Source organism: Peromyscus californicus, unplaced genomic scaffold (assembly GCF_007827085.1).
Source record: "Peromyscus californicus insignis strain IS unplaced genomic scaffold, ASM782708v3 Scaffold_4__1_contigs__length_199733344, whole genome shotgun sequence".
Lineage (NCBI taxonomy): Eukaryota > Metazoa > Chordata > Mammalia > Rodentia > Cricetidae > Peromyscus > Peromyscus californicus.
In genome coordinates this window covers 14,805,585-14,821,188 of record NW_026294562.1, presented here as the reverse complement: position 1 = coordinate 14,821,188, position 15,604 = coordinate 14,805,585, and the positions used below count along the sequence as shown (strand labels likewise).

The 15,604-nt window shown below is 51.5% G+C and overlaps 1 protein-coding gene across 3 annotated transcripts in view; it reads right to left on the bottom strand.

Moving 5' to 3' along the window:
- Sh3pxd2a (SH3 and PX domains 2A) overlaps positions 1-15,604 on the bottom strand; it is a 213,404-nt gene that overhangs the window by 90,076 nt on the left and 107,724 nt on the right. For all 3 annotated transcript variants that reach the window (XM_052760845.1, XM_052760844.1, XM_052760847.1), the window contains exon 5: positions 13,864-13,955. In XM_052760845.1, the coding sequence (XP_052616805.1) occupies positions 13,864-13,955 (92 nt within the window). The remainder of the gene's footprint in view (positions 1-13,863; positions 13,956-15,604) is intronic.

The window sequence follows — 15,604 nt, the reverse complement described above, 5'->3', positions numbered from 1 at the left end:
CTTTTGGAGGCCATCTCATGTAGGCCAGGCTGGCCCTTAAACACACTATGTAGCTGAGGATGACTCTGAACTCCTGATCCTCTCGTCTGTGCCTCAAAGTGCTGAGATCACAGGGGCACCTACCATTCCCAGCGCCTACCATTCCCAGTGCCTACCATTCCCAGCACCTACCATTCCCAGCGCCTACCATTCCCAGTGCCTACCATTCCCAGCATCTACCATTCCCAGAATCCTACCATTCCCAGAATCCTACCATTCCCAGCATCTACCATTCCCAGCGCCTACCATTCCCAGCATCTACCATTCCCAGCATCTACCATTCCCAGCATCTACCATTCCCAGCACCTACCATTCCCAGCACCTACCATTCCCAGCACCTACCATTCCCAGCATCTACCATTCCCAGCGCCTACCATTCCCAGCGCCTACCATTCCCAGCGCCTACCATTCCCAGAATCCTACCATTCCCAGCATCTACCATTCCCAGAATCCTACCATTCCCAGCATCTACCATTCCCAGCGCCTACCATTCCCAGCACCCTACCATTCCCAGCATCTACCATTCCCAGCACCTACCATTCCCAGCCAAACTAAAGCTTTTCAAGTGACAAGCCTTCATCTGTCAGTGAGCGCGAACTTGCTGTGACAGATCTCACCAAGCGCTTCTAAAGGGTAGAACTGACTAGAAACCATTCAAGTCATTTATGGTTAAGGATGTTTTGTGAAATGTCAGTTTCAGTAATCTGTCTACCTGTTTGTCTGTCTGTCTCCCTGTGTTGGGTTGTAATGTGAGATCTTCTTCTTCTCCTCTTCTTTTTGTTTTGCTTTGTTTTTTGGAGACAGGGTTTCTCTGTGTAGCCCTGGCTGTCCTGGAACCAACTCTGTAGACCAGGCTGGCCTCAAACTCACAGAGATCCACCTGGCTCTGCCTCCTGAGTGCCGGGATTAAAGGCGTGCGCCACCACCCCTCAGCTGAGATGCGTTTCTTAATTGGCAGGGGCATTTTAAAAACACTGACGAGTTCTCTGGGTTTCCATTCCTCCACTTATAGAAGGAGGCTACTCTGAGTAGCAGACAGAGCTGCTGCGAGACTCCGATTCTGCAAGAGAGTCACAGAGAAAGAAGGAGCATGTTCTTCTAGAAACCAAACGAGAGTATCTGAGCAAAGGGACCCCAGGTCAGCTGAGGTCTGCAGAGCTCTGGGAGCTGTCTACCCGCCCCCCCCCCCCCCCATAGCCTGGAGCTGGGTTTCTGTTCTGACTTTTGAAAGCTTTTACACAGCATGGTCTCAAGAGGCAGCGACCTCCGGGCAAAACAGAGGGAGCATGGATGCCATTCTATGCCCCCATTTGTGTCCTGGTCTAAATTGCCGCACTGAAGGCTCTTGTGTCCAACAAGAATCTGGCCTTTCTCCGCAGGGCCTGCCTTTTCCAGGGTTCTGAGAATGGGCCCCATTGTGACCATGTGGATTGCCCAGAGAGGCCAGATTCCTGCTCTGGGGGAAAAAGCTGAATTCCTCGGGGGAAGAAAGGGGTCTTGGGTCCTCCAGCCTGTGTCCTAGAGGGGCTGGATGCTATGACCATCATAGACCTCAGAAGACACCCCCCACCAGAGAGAGAGAGACAGATTTTGCTTTGTCTCCTGAGCTTCCCAAAGAGTCTCTGCTGCTCTGTCCACAGAGAAAAGTCAAAGTGCTGCCTGCCTGCCTCCTCTGGCTTGTCCCACCACAGTGGGCACAGGCTCTGCGTGTGGCTGACACTCAGGCATGGCTCCACAATGTCTGGGCCTCAGAACAACTAGCGAGGAGAGAGATGGGTTCAAAGCCTGGTCCAGCCATCTGCCTGCCACTCTGTAGCTCCCTGAACCTTCAGTTATAAAGGAGCTAAACCAATTCTTGCTTTGCCAAGTCGTGGGGGTCAAGATGGACAATGTGCAAAGCTCTTAGCATGGTATTCGGCTAAGGTGGAAAAGACTGGAACATGGAAAAGATTCCAACTGAAAGCGTGGCCTCACAAGAAGGGCTTAATCTGCAGTGTGTGTGTGTGGAGTGGCCCCCCTGGTGGCAACAGAGCTGTAAGACCCTGGCCCCATCACACATGATGCCAACTTAGGGTCATGAGCACAAACAGACCTTGATTCTTCCTATGCACCTTCCAAGGAGTCCCACCCAGTGGAAGACTCTGACAAGCAGTCTATGAACGAGGCCGGGGAGGAAGAATCACAAAGCTGAGCTCCTAGAAAAGGGGACGTGGGGCAGGCCCACTGCCATGGAGTAGTACAAGTTCCCCCTTAGGGTACCTGACATCCTGTTACCGACTTGGCCGGCTACCTCTTGGCCATAGGTGATTCATGGATTTCTAAAGGATGTAGAAGAGTTAGGGACAAAATACAGTGATGGGGTTCAACTATGAAGTCCCCATAGAGGATGTCAAAGAGGCCCTTCCATGTTTGGAGGCGTTCTCTGTCCTTTGTTCATGTATCCTATATCCATCCATCCTCCAACTGTCATCCATGTTCCATCCATTTTACATTATCCACTAACCACTCATCCATGTCCATCTGTCAATCACTCATCCATGTCCATCTGTCAATCACTCATCCATGTCCATCTGTCAACCACTCATCCATGTCCACCTGTCAACCACCCATCCATGTCCATCTGTCAACCACCCATCCATATCCATCTGTCAATCACCCATCCATGTCCATCTGTCAACCACCTATCCATGTCTATCCACCAACCACCCATTCATGTCTATCCACCAACCACCCATTCATGTCAATCTATCAACCACCCATCCATGTCCATCTGTCAATCACTCATCCATGTCCATCTGTCAACCACCTATCCATGTCTATCCACCAACCACCCATTCACGTCTATCCACCCATTCATGTCGATCTATCAACCACCCATTCATGTCGATCTATCAACTACCAATCCATCTTCCATCTTCTACCCTTCATCTATCACACATCTGTTATCTATCCAACGTCCACTCTTCACCCACATCTTAACTGAGAAGTTGTCATGGACTTGTTCCCATGCCTGAAGCAGGAGTGTGGCCAAAGAAACACTGTCTTGCCTTAAAGTGCACACCATCTAGTTAGTAAGTGAAGACAAACATCTAAGGAAAGAAAGCAAAGAGAACTCAAATTGTGATTGGACACCATAAAGCTTTGTCTAGAGTTTACTGTGTGGGGCTGAAGAGATGGCTCAGAGGTTAAGAGCACTGGCTGCTTTTCCAGAGGTCCTGAGTTCAGTTCCCAGCTACCACATGGTGGCTCACAGCCATCTATAATGAGATCTGGTGCCCTCTTCTGGTCTGCAGGCAGAATAATACTGTATACATAAAAAAATAAATCTTTTTTTTTTTTTCTTTTTTTGGTTTTTTCGAGACAGGGTTTCTCTGTGTAGCTTTGCGCCTTTTCCTGGAACTCACTTGGTAGCCCAGGCTGGCCTCGAACTCACAGAGATCCGCCTGGCTCTGCCTCCCGAGTGCTGGGATTAAAAGCATGCGCCACCACCGCCCGGCTAAAAAAATAAATCTTAAAAAAAAAAAAAAAAGAAGTTTGCTGTATAGGAATTCCCAGGGTAGGTGGGGAGGTCAGAGTGGCCTGGGGTGGTCTGGGAGAGCTGCTTAGAAGAGGGAGGCACTGGGGCTTTAGAGCAGACAAGAGGAAACTTGGGGTGATGCGGTGCATGAAGACAGGGGCAGGGGAGGGGCAGGGGCAGGAAGGGATTCTAGAGGAGGACCACAGGGGCTAGTGACTTCTTTACTGATCAGCTCTTCCCTACAGCTCTTGTTGTGGAGAAGTTTCCTCCTAGATTGAAACATCCCATCCTGCAGAGACGCTCCTTCAGACAGAAAGTAAGGAACTCAAAGAGCTTCAGGAAGTTCCTGAAACTGACCAGACTCACTAGGCCCCTCCCTCCAAGAGTAAACAGCAAAGAGAGCCACTCCCAGACAAGCCAATCCACAAACAAGAAAGATATTGGGCAAGCTGCCTGGAGCCACCTAAAAGGGCATTCTTCAACCTGTTGAGCTGCCTGAAGGCTGCCTCCAGCTTTGAGCTGTCACCCATGCTGGGATGGGCTTTGGTGATGCAGCTGTCTGTGAGTCATTTCTGCTCCTGTAAGTAATCCCTCACCCACATTTCTGTAAGTAACCCCAATAAAACTCACTGGTTTACAAAGTTGGACTATGGTAGTAACTGTCATGAGCTAACTATCTGGAGTGAATAGATAATGTGTTCTGTCTCCTCAGGAATAAACTCTGTCACACACAGCTCTGAACGTCATTATTTCCAAAGTGATGAGACTCAGAGGACACACCTCCCTGGAGGGAGAAAGAGTAAGTGAATGGGCATAATAAAGAATTGAGTTAGCTTCCAGGCTCAGTTCAGCTCAACCCTCCTTCCCCTCCATCTCCACTGCGGGCCACTCTACTGGCCCAGTGTCTATCCGGATGGAGGCTTTTCAGGGGAGCCAAGATCCACAGGCAGGCTGTTAACTGCATCTGGGACAGATGGCCAAAGGTGGGCACTGAGGGAAGATGGGGAGGTTAGGGCTGCTAGACAGGACAAGCTTGGGAGGGATGTGGGGAAAGTAGCCAGGCTGAAGTGATGGGCCATTTTCACAGACAGGAAGAAATTCAGGCTCTGTGGGTAAAGCCACTTTGCCAAGACCATAGGACTGCTGGGTCACAGAATTGGGCCCCCAAGACACCTGGGATATGGCTGTTCCTACTGCTTTCCTAGTCCCCAGGAATCCATCCCCTCTGCTCTGAGCCCGACAGGCCTCTTGGGGGCTCCTGGATCCCAGGCAACAGGAATGAATGCCAAGTCTAGATGTCTTCACTGTGGCAGGCCAAGAGGCGGACTTAACGAGGCAGCTCCACAAAGGGACAGGCGGCCGCCACATTGCACACAGTGGGCTCGAAATGCAGGCCAGGGGCTCACAGCCAAGGGCCTGTGCTGCTGGGGAAACTTGGGGAAGAGCCTCCCCAGGGCAGCTTGGGGGCTTCCCAATGACCCAACAACTGTGTGTGCTACATTTCTGAGCATGCCTAAGTGGAAAAGGCTTGCTGGAACTCTGATGGACCCCAACGGCCGGTCCAGCACTGGGGTCATAAGATCTAGGTTTCAGGTCTAGCTTTGCCGGAACAGGCAGTACCAGCCTTTTCTGTGCCTCAGATTCCAGGATTAAACTGGGTCCCATCAGTTCTAGGTCTCATACAGACCTCCTCCCTCTGACTCTGCCTAGACAGGGGCAGGAATGGTGGCAGGCACTACTGAGCCACCCTCCCCATCCCCAGTAAACACTGCTTTCTCAAAGGTGGGGGGATGCGGAAGAATCCATCATTAGTGTCACTGTTACCAAATCCCCTCATGGAGAAGATCCTTGCATTTGTCAAGCGCTTCCACCATGCAGCTTCCAAACCATGTCCTTGTCCTGGACAGTGCCTGTGTGGTAGAGGTGCTCAACCCCATTTTATACAGGTCCATCACAAGGCTGCTCCCCACCACAGCCCTTCCTGTAGATGGGCCCCAAGGATTCTCCAAGGTTCCTGCCCTCCCGGACTGGGAATCTTGGAATCTGTTAGACCTCTTCCTGCTCAGCCACTGTACCTGGCACACCAGCAGTTCAGCCTGGGCGTGCTGGCCTCTTCTAGGCGGCACGGACCTCAAGCCCTGAGGCAGTGCCAGTCTAGTCTCTGCTAGGTAGGGGTCAACCTTCTTGGTAGCACCAACTAGCTGCTCTTCTATCTGCTGAGTACCACTGGATGCCAGTGCGTACCCACTGGGTGCCAGGCTCCAGGGCCTCAGGTTGAAAACCACACACTCACTCCTTGCCTCTGGGGATTGGAGGACCTGGGGATGAGAGCTGGGAGGAAGATGCCGAGGTGGCCGTGACAAAGAAGGGAAGAGAGGTAAATCGGGGTGAGGGGCTGCACGGAGAGGAGAGTAGGGTGAGAGGGCCCCGAGGTCAGAGCTGGGGAGGTAGGCTCCCCAGGAATAGGTCCCTGGTGGGGCTTAGAGAGTTACCCTTAGCACAGTGGAAGGTCACCCATGCCTTACTCACTCAGACCTTTGGAGCACCCTCCCATTGCTGCGCGCCAGTGGCCTCTGTGTGGGCTGAAGGGGAGCTGGGCACTCCTGCAGTCAGGCGGGCCAGCCTGTGCATGGAGCTACTGCTTCCTACAGAGTCGATACTATTAACACTGGCTGTCTCCCTCCTCCCCGCTGGGGTCCTCCCCCACCGGAACTGCAAGAGCTGGGTGTGACAGACTACAAGCCAAGATACCATCTCTCTGGGGGTTACTTTGTCTCAAGTGGTATTCACAACAAGGTCCTTGGAGTCACTAGGTCTGGAACCGATGGCACATACATGCAAGCAAAATACCCATAAAATAATTAATAATAATAATAATAATAATAATAATAATACAAGTTTCAAAGAGAGTGGTAAAAACACTCTGAAACTGGATTGCGGTGATGGCCAAACAACTGGAACTGTGCCACTAATCATCAAATCAGTCGTCCACTTAAAGCAATTTGAAAGGCTGGATGCAGCTTAGTGGTAGAGCACTCGCTGAGTACACGCAAGGTGCTGGGTTCCATACCCAGAACCATAAGAAGAAAGTGAACTTGATAATCTGTAAATTATACACCGTTAAGGTCATGTGGGAGAAGCCCCGCCCTCTGACCCTCACCATTGAGCTAGGCTCTTCGGGCTAACAACCTGTCAATGGAGATTCTAGGCTGGGTGGGACCTGAAGTCACCTGGACACACTCCGGACCACCACTCCCAGGGACAAGTGAGCTGGCAACCTGCTAGAGAGCAGGATGGGATTGATTATGGTTGGTGGAAGGAGGCTAGATTTTTCTGGGAACTTCCAGGAACAGGCTCCCTGTGGCTGACAGCACCCACCAGATGGCGCCCATCCTCAGAGCATCATCTCAGAGCAAGACCCAGGGGCTCTGGAGGCCAGAGGAAAGGTCTCCAGAAGCACCTTTAGGGTCTCCATAGACATGCGCCTTTTGGATGGGGGTATAGCCAGCTGCCTTATCTGTAGAAGGGATCACTAGCTTCACACCAATAGTTAAAACAGAACCATTGCAGGTGGCTGTAATACTCTGTGTCACCACTAGGTGGCAAAAGATACACACACACAGATCTGAAGTGAGGCAGATTCCAAGCATCCCAGTTAGGCCGGTGCCTATTAGTTTTCCAGTTCTCACAGCCATTAGACGTGAGTTGTTGCACACTTGGACCAGTGCAATAACCACCTACTTCTGACACAGGATATCCGAGCCAAGGGGAACCCAGAGGTCCCAGATTCTGTCACCATATCTGATGCCGAAGTGTCAATGTAGCTATTTACTGCCTTGTACCCACCTCCTCTCAGAACGCTTCTTCCTAAGTTTCCTTCAGAGACAGCCGCTTTCCTGACATTTTCTGTGACTTCCTCTGGCCTGGTGCCTCCTGCTACCTACTTGAGTAGCTTGCTCTACCTCAGTCTCGTCTTGAATGCCCTCTCCTTACGGAAGCCTCTGGCCACATGACCAGGCTAGCCTGTCACTGTGGGTGGCCCTGAACTTACGAACCTACACAAATACTTCTCCCTGCCCGACTGGATTGATCAGCAGCTGTCACTGTTACAGGGGCCTTGGGACTTACACAGTTCTTAGGTACCACGTGGGTGGAGGAGGAGCTGGGGTTCGGCTGGCACCCGTGATGCTCCGATACCCTTCACAGGGTGAACCAATCCCCTGTGTGCGCCTTCCTCCCTCAAACCGTGAGTTCCCTTGGCAAGGACTAAGCTGCGCCTCAGACTTCAGCCCCCAGCCTCACGCTGTAAATGGTCAACTGGTGGAGAGCCTCCTGTCTGGTGTCAGCAGAGAAGGCCGGCCACAGGAGCCTGAGACCAGTTAAAGTTCAGTTCTGACTGGACTGTCCCTGAGAGGTCACCATCCAGGGAGTTACATCCAGAGTAGCCAGCAATGGTGAGAAAAAGGCTTTGGGGTCTGAGGGGAAAGGGGCTCACCTATCCAGCTGGAGATGCCTGCAGGGCGGAGCTCACCCATCCAGCTGGAGATCCCTGGGAGGGGGGCTCATTTGTCCAGCTGGAGATGCCTAGATGGGGGGTGGGAGGTTCACATGTCTAGCTAGAGGTGCCTGGGGGGGGGGAGCTCACCTATCCAGCTGGAGATGCCTGGTGGGGGAGGGGGGCTCACTTACCCAGCTGGAGATGGCTGGAGGTGGGGGAGGCTCACCTATCCAGCTGGAGATGCCTCTCTTGGACCCATAGCCCTTAGGTCCAGCTGGCTCTCTTGCCTACTTCTATGAAGAGGTTTTCTGTGCATTACCAGTGACATTGGATGGGTTGCTGGAAGGACAGTGTGGCCCATGTCCCTGGCTAGATGACAGATGAGCAGAGCTGCCTAGCTGAGGGTCTAACCAGGACACAGCCCAGCACAGGGTGAGGCTGGCTCTCTACCCCAATTCCCAAGCCAGAGACCAGCTGGGTTCCTAACCACCCAAGAGAAGACCCTAGAGCTGAGGACTCTGTGAGATGCCCCCAAACGCTAACCTCCAGCTAGGCCCAGTTCCATTTCCATTTCTTAGTTTCACCATCTGTACAGCATGGTGGGAGGTACCTTTGGATCGGGGTACAAAATGAGAAGCTGAGGTTTGAAGAGAAGTGATCCACTGAAAGTCACAGCAGAGCTGGCTTCTGATTCTGCTTTGGTAATTAATGCAAGACTCCAACCTAGTGGTAGCCTTGAGCCTTGAGTTCACTGGCCCGTGTGGTTCTTGGTGTACAGTAGATGCTCAATAAATACCAAGGCATTAAGGAAGACTGCAGGAGGGGCTCTCCATGGCTCTTTCTAACACCTTCCATTTCCCTCCCAGGGAGAGGTGGGGAAGAGGAGAGGTAAGCACCTGGGACATGCTCCCCACTCAGCCTCCGTCCCTCTAACCAGCCCATGCTACAGCCGTACAACGTACAGGAGAGGGATGGCCATGTTGGAAGCTCCTGCCATCAAGGTCCTGCTGCCAGCCACAATGCAGCCCGGACTCTAAGATGTCACAGGTAAACTGACTCAATGTCTTGTAAGTAGGCCTGGAGTTCCAACGGGCTTAAGAATGTGAGGACTCCAAAAGCAGTTGTCCCAAACTCTCAGGAACCTGGCTGTGCTGCCATGATGGCCTTACACTGTCTCCCTGCTGGGTCTGAAGCAAGGCTGATGGTTTCTTCTGCCCTAGACCTCCGTCTTTTCCCTAGGGAAATACAGTGATTTTCATCTCCTACGGGGACTTCCTAGTTTTATCCCCTGGTCCTGGACAAACCACCATCGCCAAGAGGGAAACGGGAGGAGGCTAGACCCGTCTGCAGTGGGTCTCTCTGCATCTGACCTCATCCCTCCCCAACCCACCTGCTCTGTACCCCCTTCCCTGGAAAGCCCCATCCCTGTATGCCAGCTTATCCCGAGCCAGCCTGTCCCCACGTGCAGTGCTCTGGCTCAACTGGACTTCAGCCTAAGACTGCCTCCCTGTATGCCTGGCCCTATGTCCCAAGGGCAGAGCCACCACAGGGATGCTGGGGTACATGCCAAGGGTGCTGGGATTGTTGGTGGTGGCAGGGGTGCTGGGGGTGGACTTCGCCTCCTGGAGAGCAAAGTGAGTTGGGAGAGGGACTTTCCAGCAACACTTAAGCCCCCTGAGTCAGAAAGAAGTTGACCCTCGAGGCAGGCGGGGGCAAGATGATCCTCAATTGCCCAGGCCTCACCGCCTCTCACCTCGAATCTCTGTGAACATTGGGACATTGTTCAGGGCCTCAACGGAGGGCTCTGTGGCCCTGAGGCTGAAGAACAAAAACTAGTTCAGCAAGGCTCTGCCTGTCCCATGAAATTTCAAGAATTTCATCAGAACCCTGGCAGGCTGGGCAGGCAGGAATGATCCCGAGAGGCCTGTGCCCAGAGCTCAGGGCCTGAAGGGTTCCTGCAGAAACCAGGCAAACAAGGAGTGCTGAGTCAGCATGAGCGACCCGAGGGCACTGACCTGGACCAGTGGCCATGACTATGGGGAATGGGATGGGGGCACAGGTAACGCACCCCACACTTGTCCAGGTTCACCTTGGCTGTTAGAACAAACTCCGCCTTCCCAGGGTACGTCTGAACCGAGTTCCATCTAGTTTTAAGTGTGGCTTTTAAATGTTTCATTTTAAGATCTTATTTACTTATTAGTGTGTGTGTGTGGGGGGTTATGGGTCCCCAGATTGAACTCAGGTCACCAGGATTTTATCCACTGAGCTACCTTGCTGATCCATCTTTTTTTTCCCCCTTCTGAAGACAGGGTCTCATGTAGTCCAGGATGTCCCTGACCTTACCAGAGGTCAGGGTGACACTGTAGTTTGGCACAGTGTTGGTGGAATCAAACCCACAGCTTCACGCACGCTTGGCAAGCACTGAGCGACATCCCCAGAGCCCAGGATGGCTCTTTGTCTTACATCTCTCTCCTCACCAGGGTCCACACTGACACACTAAGAGCCTCATCATGAGCCTGGTTTGTCCACTAACCTCTTGTGACTGCAAGGCAAGAGGTCTGGCCGGGGAGGAAGTCTGAGGGCGGCCTGCTCTCAGGCATCTAAGATATCATACATGTATTTTAAGACATGCCTCCCTGCTTCTTGGCTTTGTGGGGTTTGGATTCACCATTTGCTAACTAGGATGAAAGAATTGTCCTCAGGTGGCCCGAGATGTAAATGACATAATATTGTGTGGGGTCCACGGGGCGAGGCCAGTACACACGTGTACACACACACACACACACACACACACACACACACACACACACACACACCCCTTTATATGCTAGCATGCCAAGAACACATAGCTACAAGTAGAATGTTAGTCAGAGAGGGGGCTGGAGAGCAACAGTGCTTAAGAGCACTGGCTGCTCTTTCAGTGGTCCTGGGTTCAATTCCCAGCACCCACAGGGCAGCTCATGACTGTCTGCAATTCCAGTCCCCAGGGATCTGACACCCTTGCACAGACACATGCAGACAAAAACAAAAACAAAAAAACCAACGCACATAAAATAAAAATAAATAAAAAGATATAATAATAAATCAAGAGCTTGATATGGAACACAGATGGCTTCTATGAAGCGGGAAGTGTGCTCCTCTTTGCCTACTTGCTCCATCTTGCCAGCCTAAGGCCCCAGCTCTTGAGACTACCAAATACTGCTGTGATATAGTTTCCAGTACACAAGGCTGGGGCCACTCCTGTTCCGCTAACAGGAGTCAGTGACCAGGACACAACTGACATCGGGCTAAGTTCTATACAGACACGGAGCAGTGGGGTGAGCAAGTACTGGGAAATTCAGAGGAGGAAGACAAGGCTGTCCTCATGGAGACAGTGGTGTGAGGGGTTGACTCGTCCCACGCCCGGGAACAGCAGTACCAAGGCCCAACGTGTGTATGGCCAGCAGGTCTGGGAGTAGAATACAGGGCCAAATGACCAGAGCTGGACGAGGAGGAGGAATAGGTGTGACCAGAGGGAGGTGACAGCTGGCACTCTAAATGACAAGAAGACTGAACATGGGGGTGACAGGATCTGATCTCAGGGAGCTGAGGAGAATTGAGAGACCAAACAGGAGGCCAACGACCCACAGAACAGATGGTGACGGGCTGGCCCCAGGGCAGCCAAGAAGCTGGCTAGACTCAGGCCATGTGTGAAGATGTGCTGAAGGAAGTACTTGCAGGATTTGCTGGGGGCGTAGCTGGAGAGTTGACGCAAAGAACTACAAAGAATGCTGAGGTGTAAGTCAGGGGCCTTTAAGACAAGAGCATTGTGTTCCCTACAGCGCAGAAATGTGCATGGGCCAGTGCGTTCACAGTCAGAGCGGGAATCACAGCCCCAGAACAACCTTCCTGGGATGGCTGCTGGAGGATGCAGCACCAGGCCTGCTCTGTGCCAAGCCCATCAAAGGGTCTAGAAGAGCATCCTTTCTGTGCCAGACCACACTGATCAGCAGCCGGCCACCAAAGCCTAGAGCTACTGCCCACCTCCCCCCAAGACTGGACTGTCCAGACTTTGTCTTCCCTATGGGATGGCAAAGACCACCCCGACCCCACAAAAGGGAAGAGCCCCTGCAGCAGCGTGCTTGAAAGAGGCCAGGCTGTCTGCAAAATTCCAACGCAACGCACAGGCTTTGATAATTTGATAACTTTCTTCAGAGTCGCCACAAGTCAAAATATTCTGTTACTTGATCCATATTTATGTTTCAGGATGGGGGGCAGGGGCATGAACAATGGCCTCCAAGGGTAAGCAGCCCTCAGAGGGAGAGAAGGACTTGGCTAATACATCATCAGGCAGTCGGCCCAGGGTCACATAGAGGCCCAGGTTCTTTCCTAGTAAGCAGACTAAGTGAGACACAAGCCTCTCCTTGGGGAGGAAGGGAGGGTCCAGAGGCAGTGCAGAGATGGGTCAGGGCTGGAGGACCCCTCTGAACTCTCCTCTCAGCCTGCCATACTTCCTGAGCCACAGGTCTATCCAGGACGACTTCAGGAAGGAGGCAGCTAGCTCCTGTTGCCATAGTGACATAAAAGGTCACATGCTTTTCACCCTGTCCCTGACCAAATCACAGTCCATTCTGTCTCCAGGCTTTTGCAGACAATAGAGTGAGCACTTACTGCATGCCAGTGGCACCGACTGGGTTATCTCAGGGGGGCCCTTGTCCCACCACCACGTACTCAGCATTAGCTTGCACCAGAGATCAGAAAACAGAATTCTAGAAGCTGCGCAAATGGTCACAGAGCCTTAGGAGGCAGTGACTGACTCCAGAGTGTGACCCAGAACAGTCATTCCTCATTACCCAGGCTGCTGTGTGGGGGCTACCACTCCTGGGACGGAGCTCTGGAGGTGGGCACAAGGCTAGTCTATTGTACAGCCTCAGGTCACAGGATGACATGTAAAATAGGGTTCGTTTATTTAGCTGACTGGCAGGAGCAGGGGCTGGGATAAAGGTGGGGTTCCCTGATCTCAACCATTAACACTCCCCTCTTGTCCTAATCGTGACATTCCATCACCTAGGAGAAGTAGTGCTCCCCCGACCATTACGGGAGAAGGAAAGGCCATCGCATTTGGGAACAAGCAATACCAGGTTAGAACTCAGAGCCATGGTTACCCTGAGAGTGAAGAAGGAACAGGGAACAGGGTGGGAAGGACAGCAAAACCACAACTCCAAAAGGGAGGCAACCTGGAGAGGTAGAGAGTGTGGGCTTATTAGAAACCTGCTTAGAGATGCTGTTGTAGCCTGCTTTCCTGTCCATCATGTGCAGTGGGCGTCTGTATCATCTAGGTATAACCCTCTGCCCCCTTTTGAGACAGGATCTCACTATGTAGGCCTGGCTAGCCCTGAACTCACAGAGATCTGTCTGCCTCTGACTCCTGAGTGCTGGGATTAAAGGCGTGCACCACCATGACTGGCTTTCACTTCTTTAAAAAAAAAAAATTAGTTATGTATATATATATATGGGTGCATTTTGTGTGTGGTGTATGCAAAAATGTTCACTGCAGCAAAAAACAAGGAAAATAAGTTCCCTGATTTAAAAAGTTATATAAACTGTGGCTCATCTATATGGCTGCTAAGGATAGGTAGACCTTTGTAGGGAGATAATCTATAGGAATTCTCCGTATTAGGAGCGCTGGGAGTGACAGTCTGTTTCTGGGATGCAACCTTCGCTGGGTAGCATTCCTAGCTTCTAGTTTCCCGTGTCCCCAGCCCCCCCACTGGCCTCCAGTTGGCCCACACCCCCCAATCATACAGAAGTGGTGACAACCATGACTCACTCTTTGGGGGGGTTGACATCTTCAGGCCGTGCCTCAAAGAACCGAAAGACTTCATCACACTGTGAAATGTGGGGGGGCAGCCGGACAAGTGCCTGTGAGAGACAAGGAGAGAGGTCATAAGGTATGATGACCCAGTAGGGTCAGCTCAGCTAAGAGGGGAGGGAAGCTCCAACACTCCACCATGGGAAACAGCCAGTCAGGAACAGGGAGCTGAAATAAAACAATCCATCTATCAACCTATTCATCCATTAAAAAAAAAGTCACCACCACCAACAAAAATATCTAGACCAGTGGTTCTCAACCTTCCTAACACTGAGACCCTTTCATACAGTTCCTTATGCTGTAGTGACCCCCAACCATAAAATTATTTTTTTTTTCTTTTTTTTTTTTTCCGAGACAGGGTTTCTCTGTGTAGCTTTGCGCCTTTCCTGGAACTCACTTGGTAGACCAGGCTGGCCTCGAACTCACAGAGATCCGCCTGGCTCTGCCTCCCGAGTGCTGGGATTAAAGGCGTGCGCCACCACCGCCCGGCCATAAAATTATTTTTACTGCTACTTCATAACTGTAATTTTGCTACTTTATGAACTATAACGTAAATATTTTTGGAGACAGAGGTTTTCCAAAGGGGTCGTGACCCACAGGTTGAGAACCACTGGTCTAGGGTTAGGGATGTAGCTTAGTTAGTAGAATGTGGCCTAGCATGTAAGAGGTCCTAGGAGCATATGCCTGTGATTTCAACATTTGGGAGGTAGAGGCAGGAGGATCAGAAGTTCAAGGTCATCCTTAGATGTAGACTTTCCAGGTCAATCTAGACTAGTAAGGCTTTGTCAGAGCAAACAAAAAACAAACAACAGATCAAAAACCAATAATCAACAACATCAACTAACGTCAAGGTGTGGTGGTGCATGTCTATAATCCCAATGCTTAGGAGGCAGAGGCAGGAGGAGCTCTGGAAGTTTGAGGTCTGCCAAGGTACATAACGAGACTTATGTGTTTGCCATTGGGGTGTGAGGACCTGAGTTCGGATCCCCAGAATCCCCATGAAGCTGGACATGGCAGTGCATTTCTGTAATCCTAGCACTCCCGTGTCTAGTGACAGGTACAGACAAGAGAGTCCCCAAAAGCTTATGGACCAGCTAGGCTGGTGCATGCAACAGAAAAGAGACCCTTTCTCAAACCAGGGGCAAGACAAGGGTTGACACCTGAAATTATCCTGATCTCCACACACTTGCTGGGACATGCATGAGCCCCTATTTACACACACACACACACACACACACACAGAGGGAGGGAGAGAGAGAGAAAGAGAGAGAGAGAGAGAGAGATTAAACAACAACAAACCTAACCAGCCAATTAATCTGTTGACAATCAGTTAACCAATCGATATCCAGCCAATAATTTTGGTAACCACGTGTGGTGGACTGAGAATACTGCCCTGGACCACCTGTGGGGGCTGGGAAAACTATTCAAATATAAAAGCCTTGTGCAGACAGGGACTTTGGCCTGTTCTGTTGATAGTGACTCAGAGCAGAAACTCAGTTAACAGTTGAATGAATGAACAGATGAACGAAACTGAGAAAACAACAGATGTCCAGAAGACAATGCCCACGAGCAGTGAGACAAGAGGAGGCCAAGAAAGCTCACTTGGGGAACGAGAAACACGCTTTAATGTCCTGAGCTGGTCAGACAACCCACGTCGATTGCCCAGCACCAGGCGTCCAACCAAGAGGCACTCCTCCAC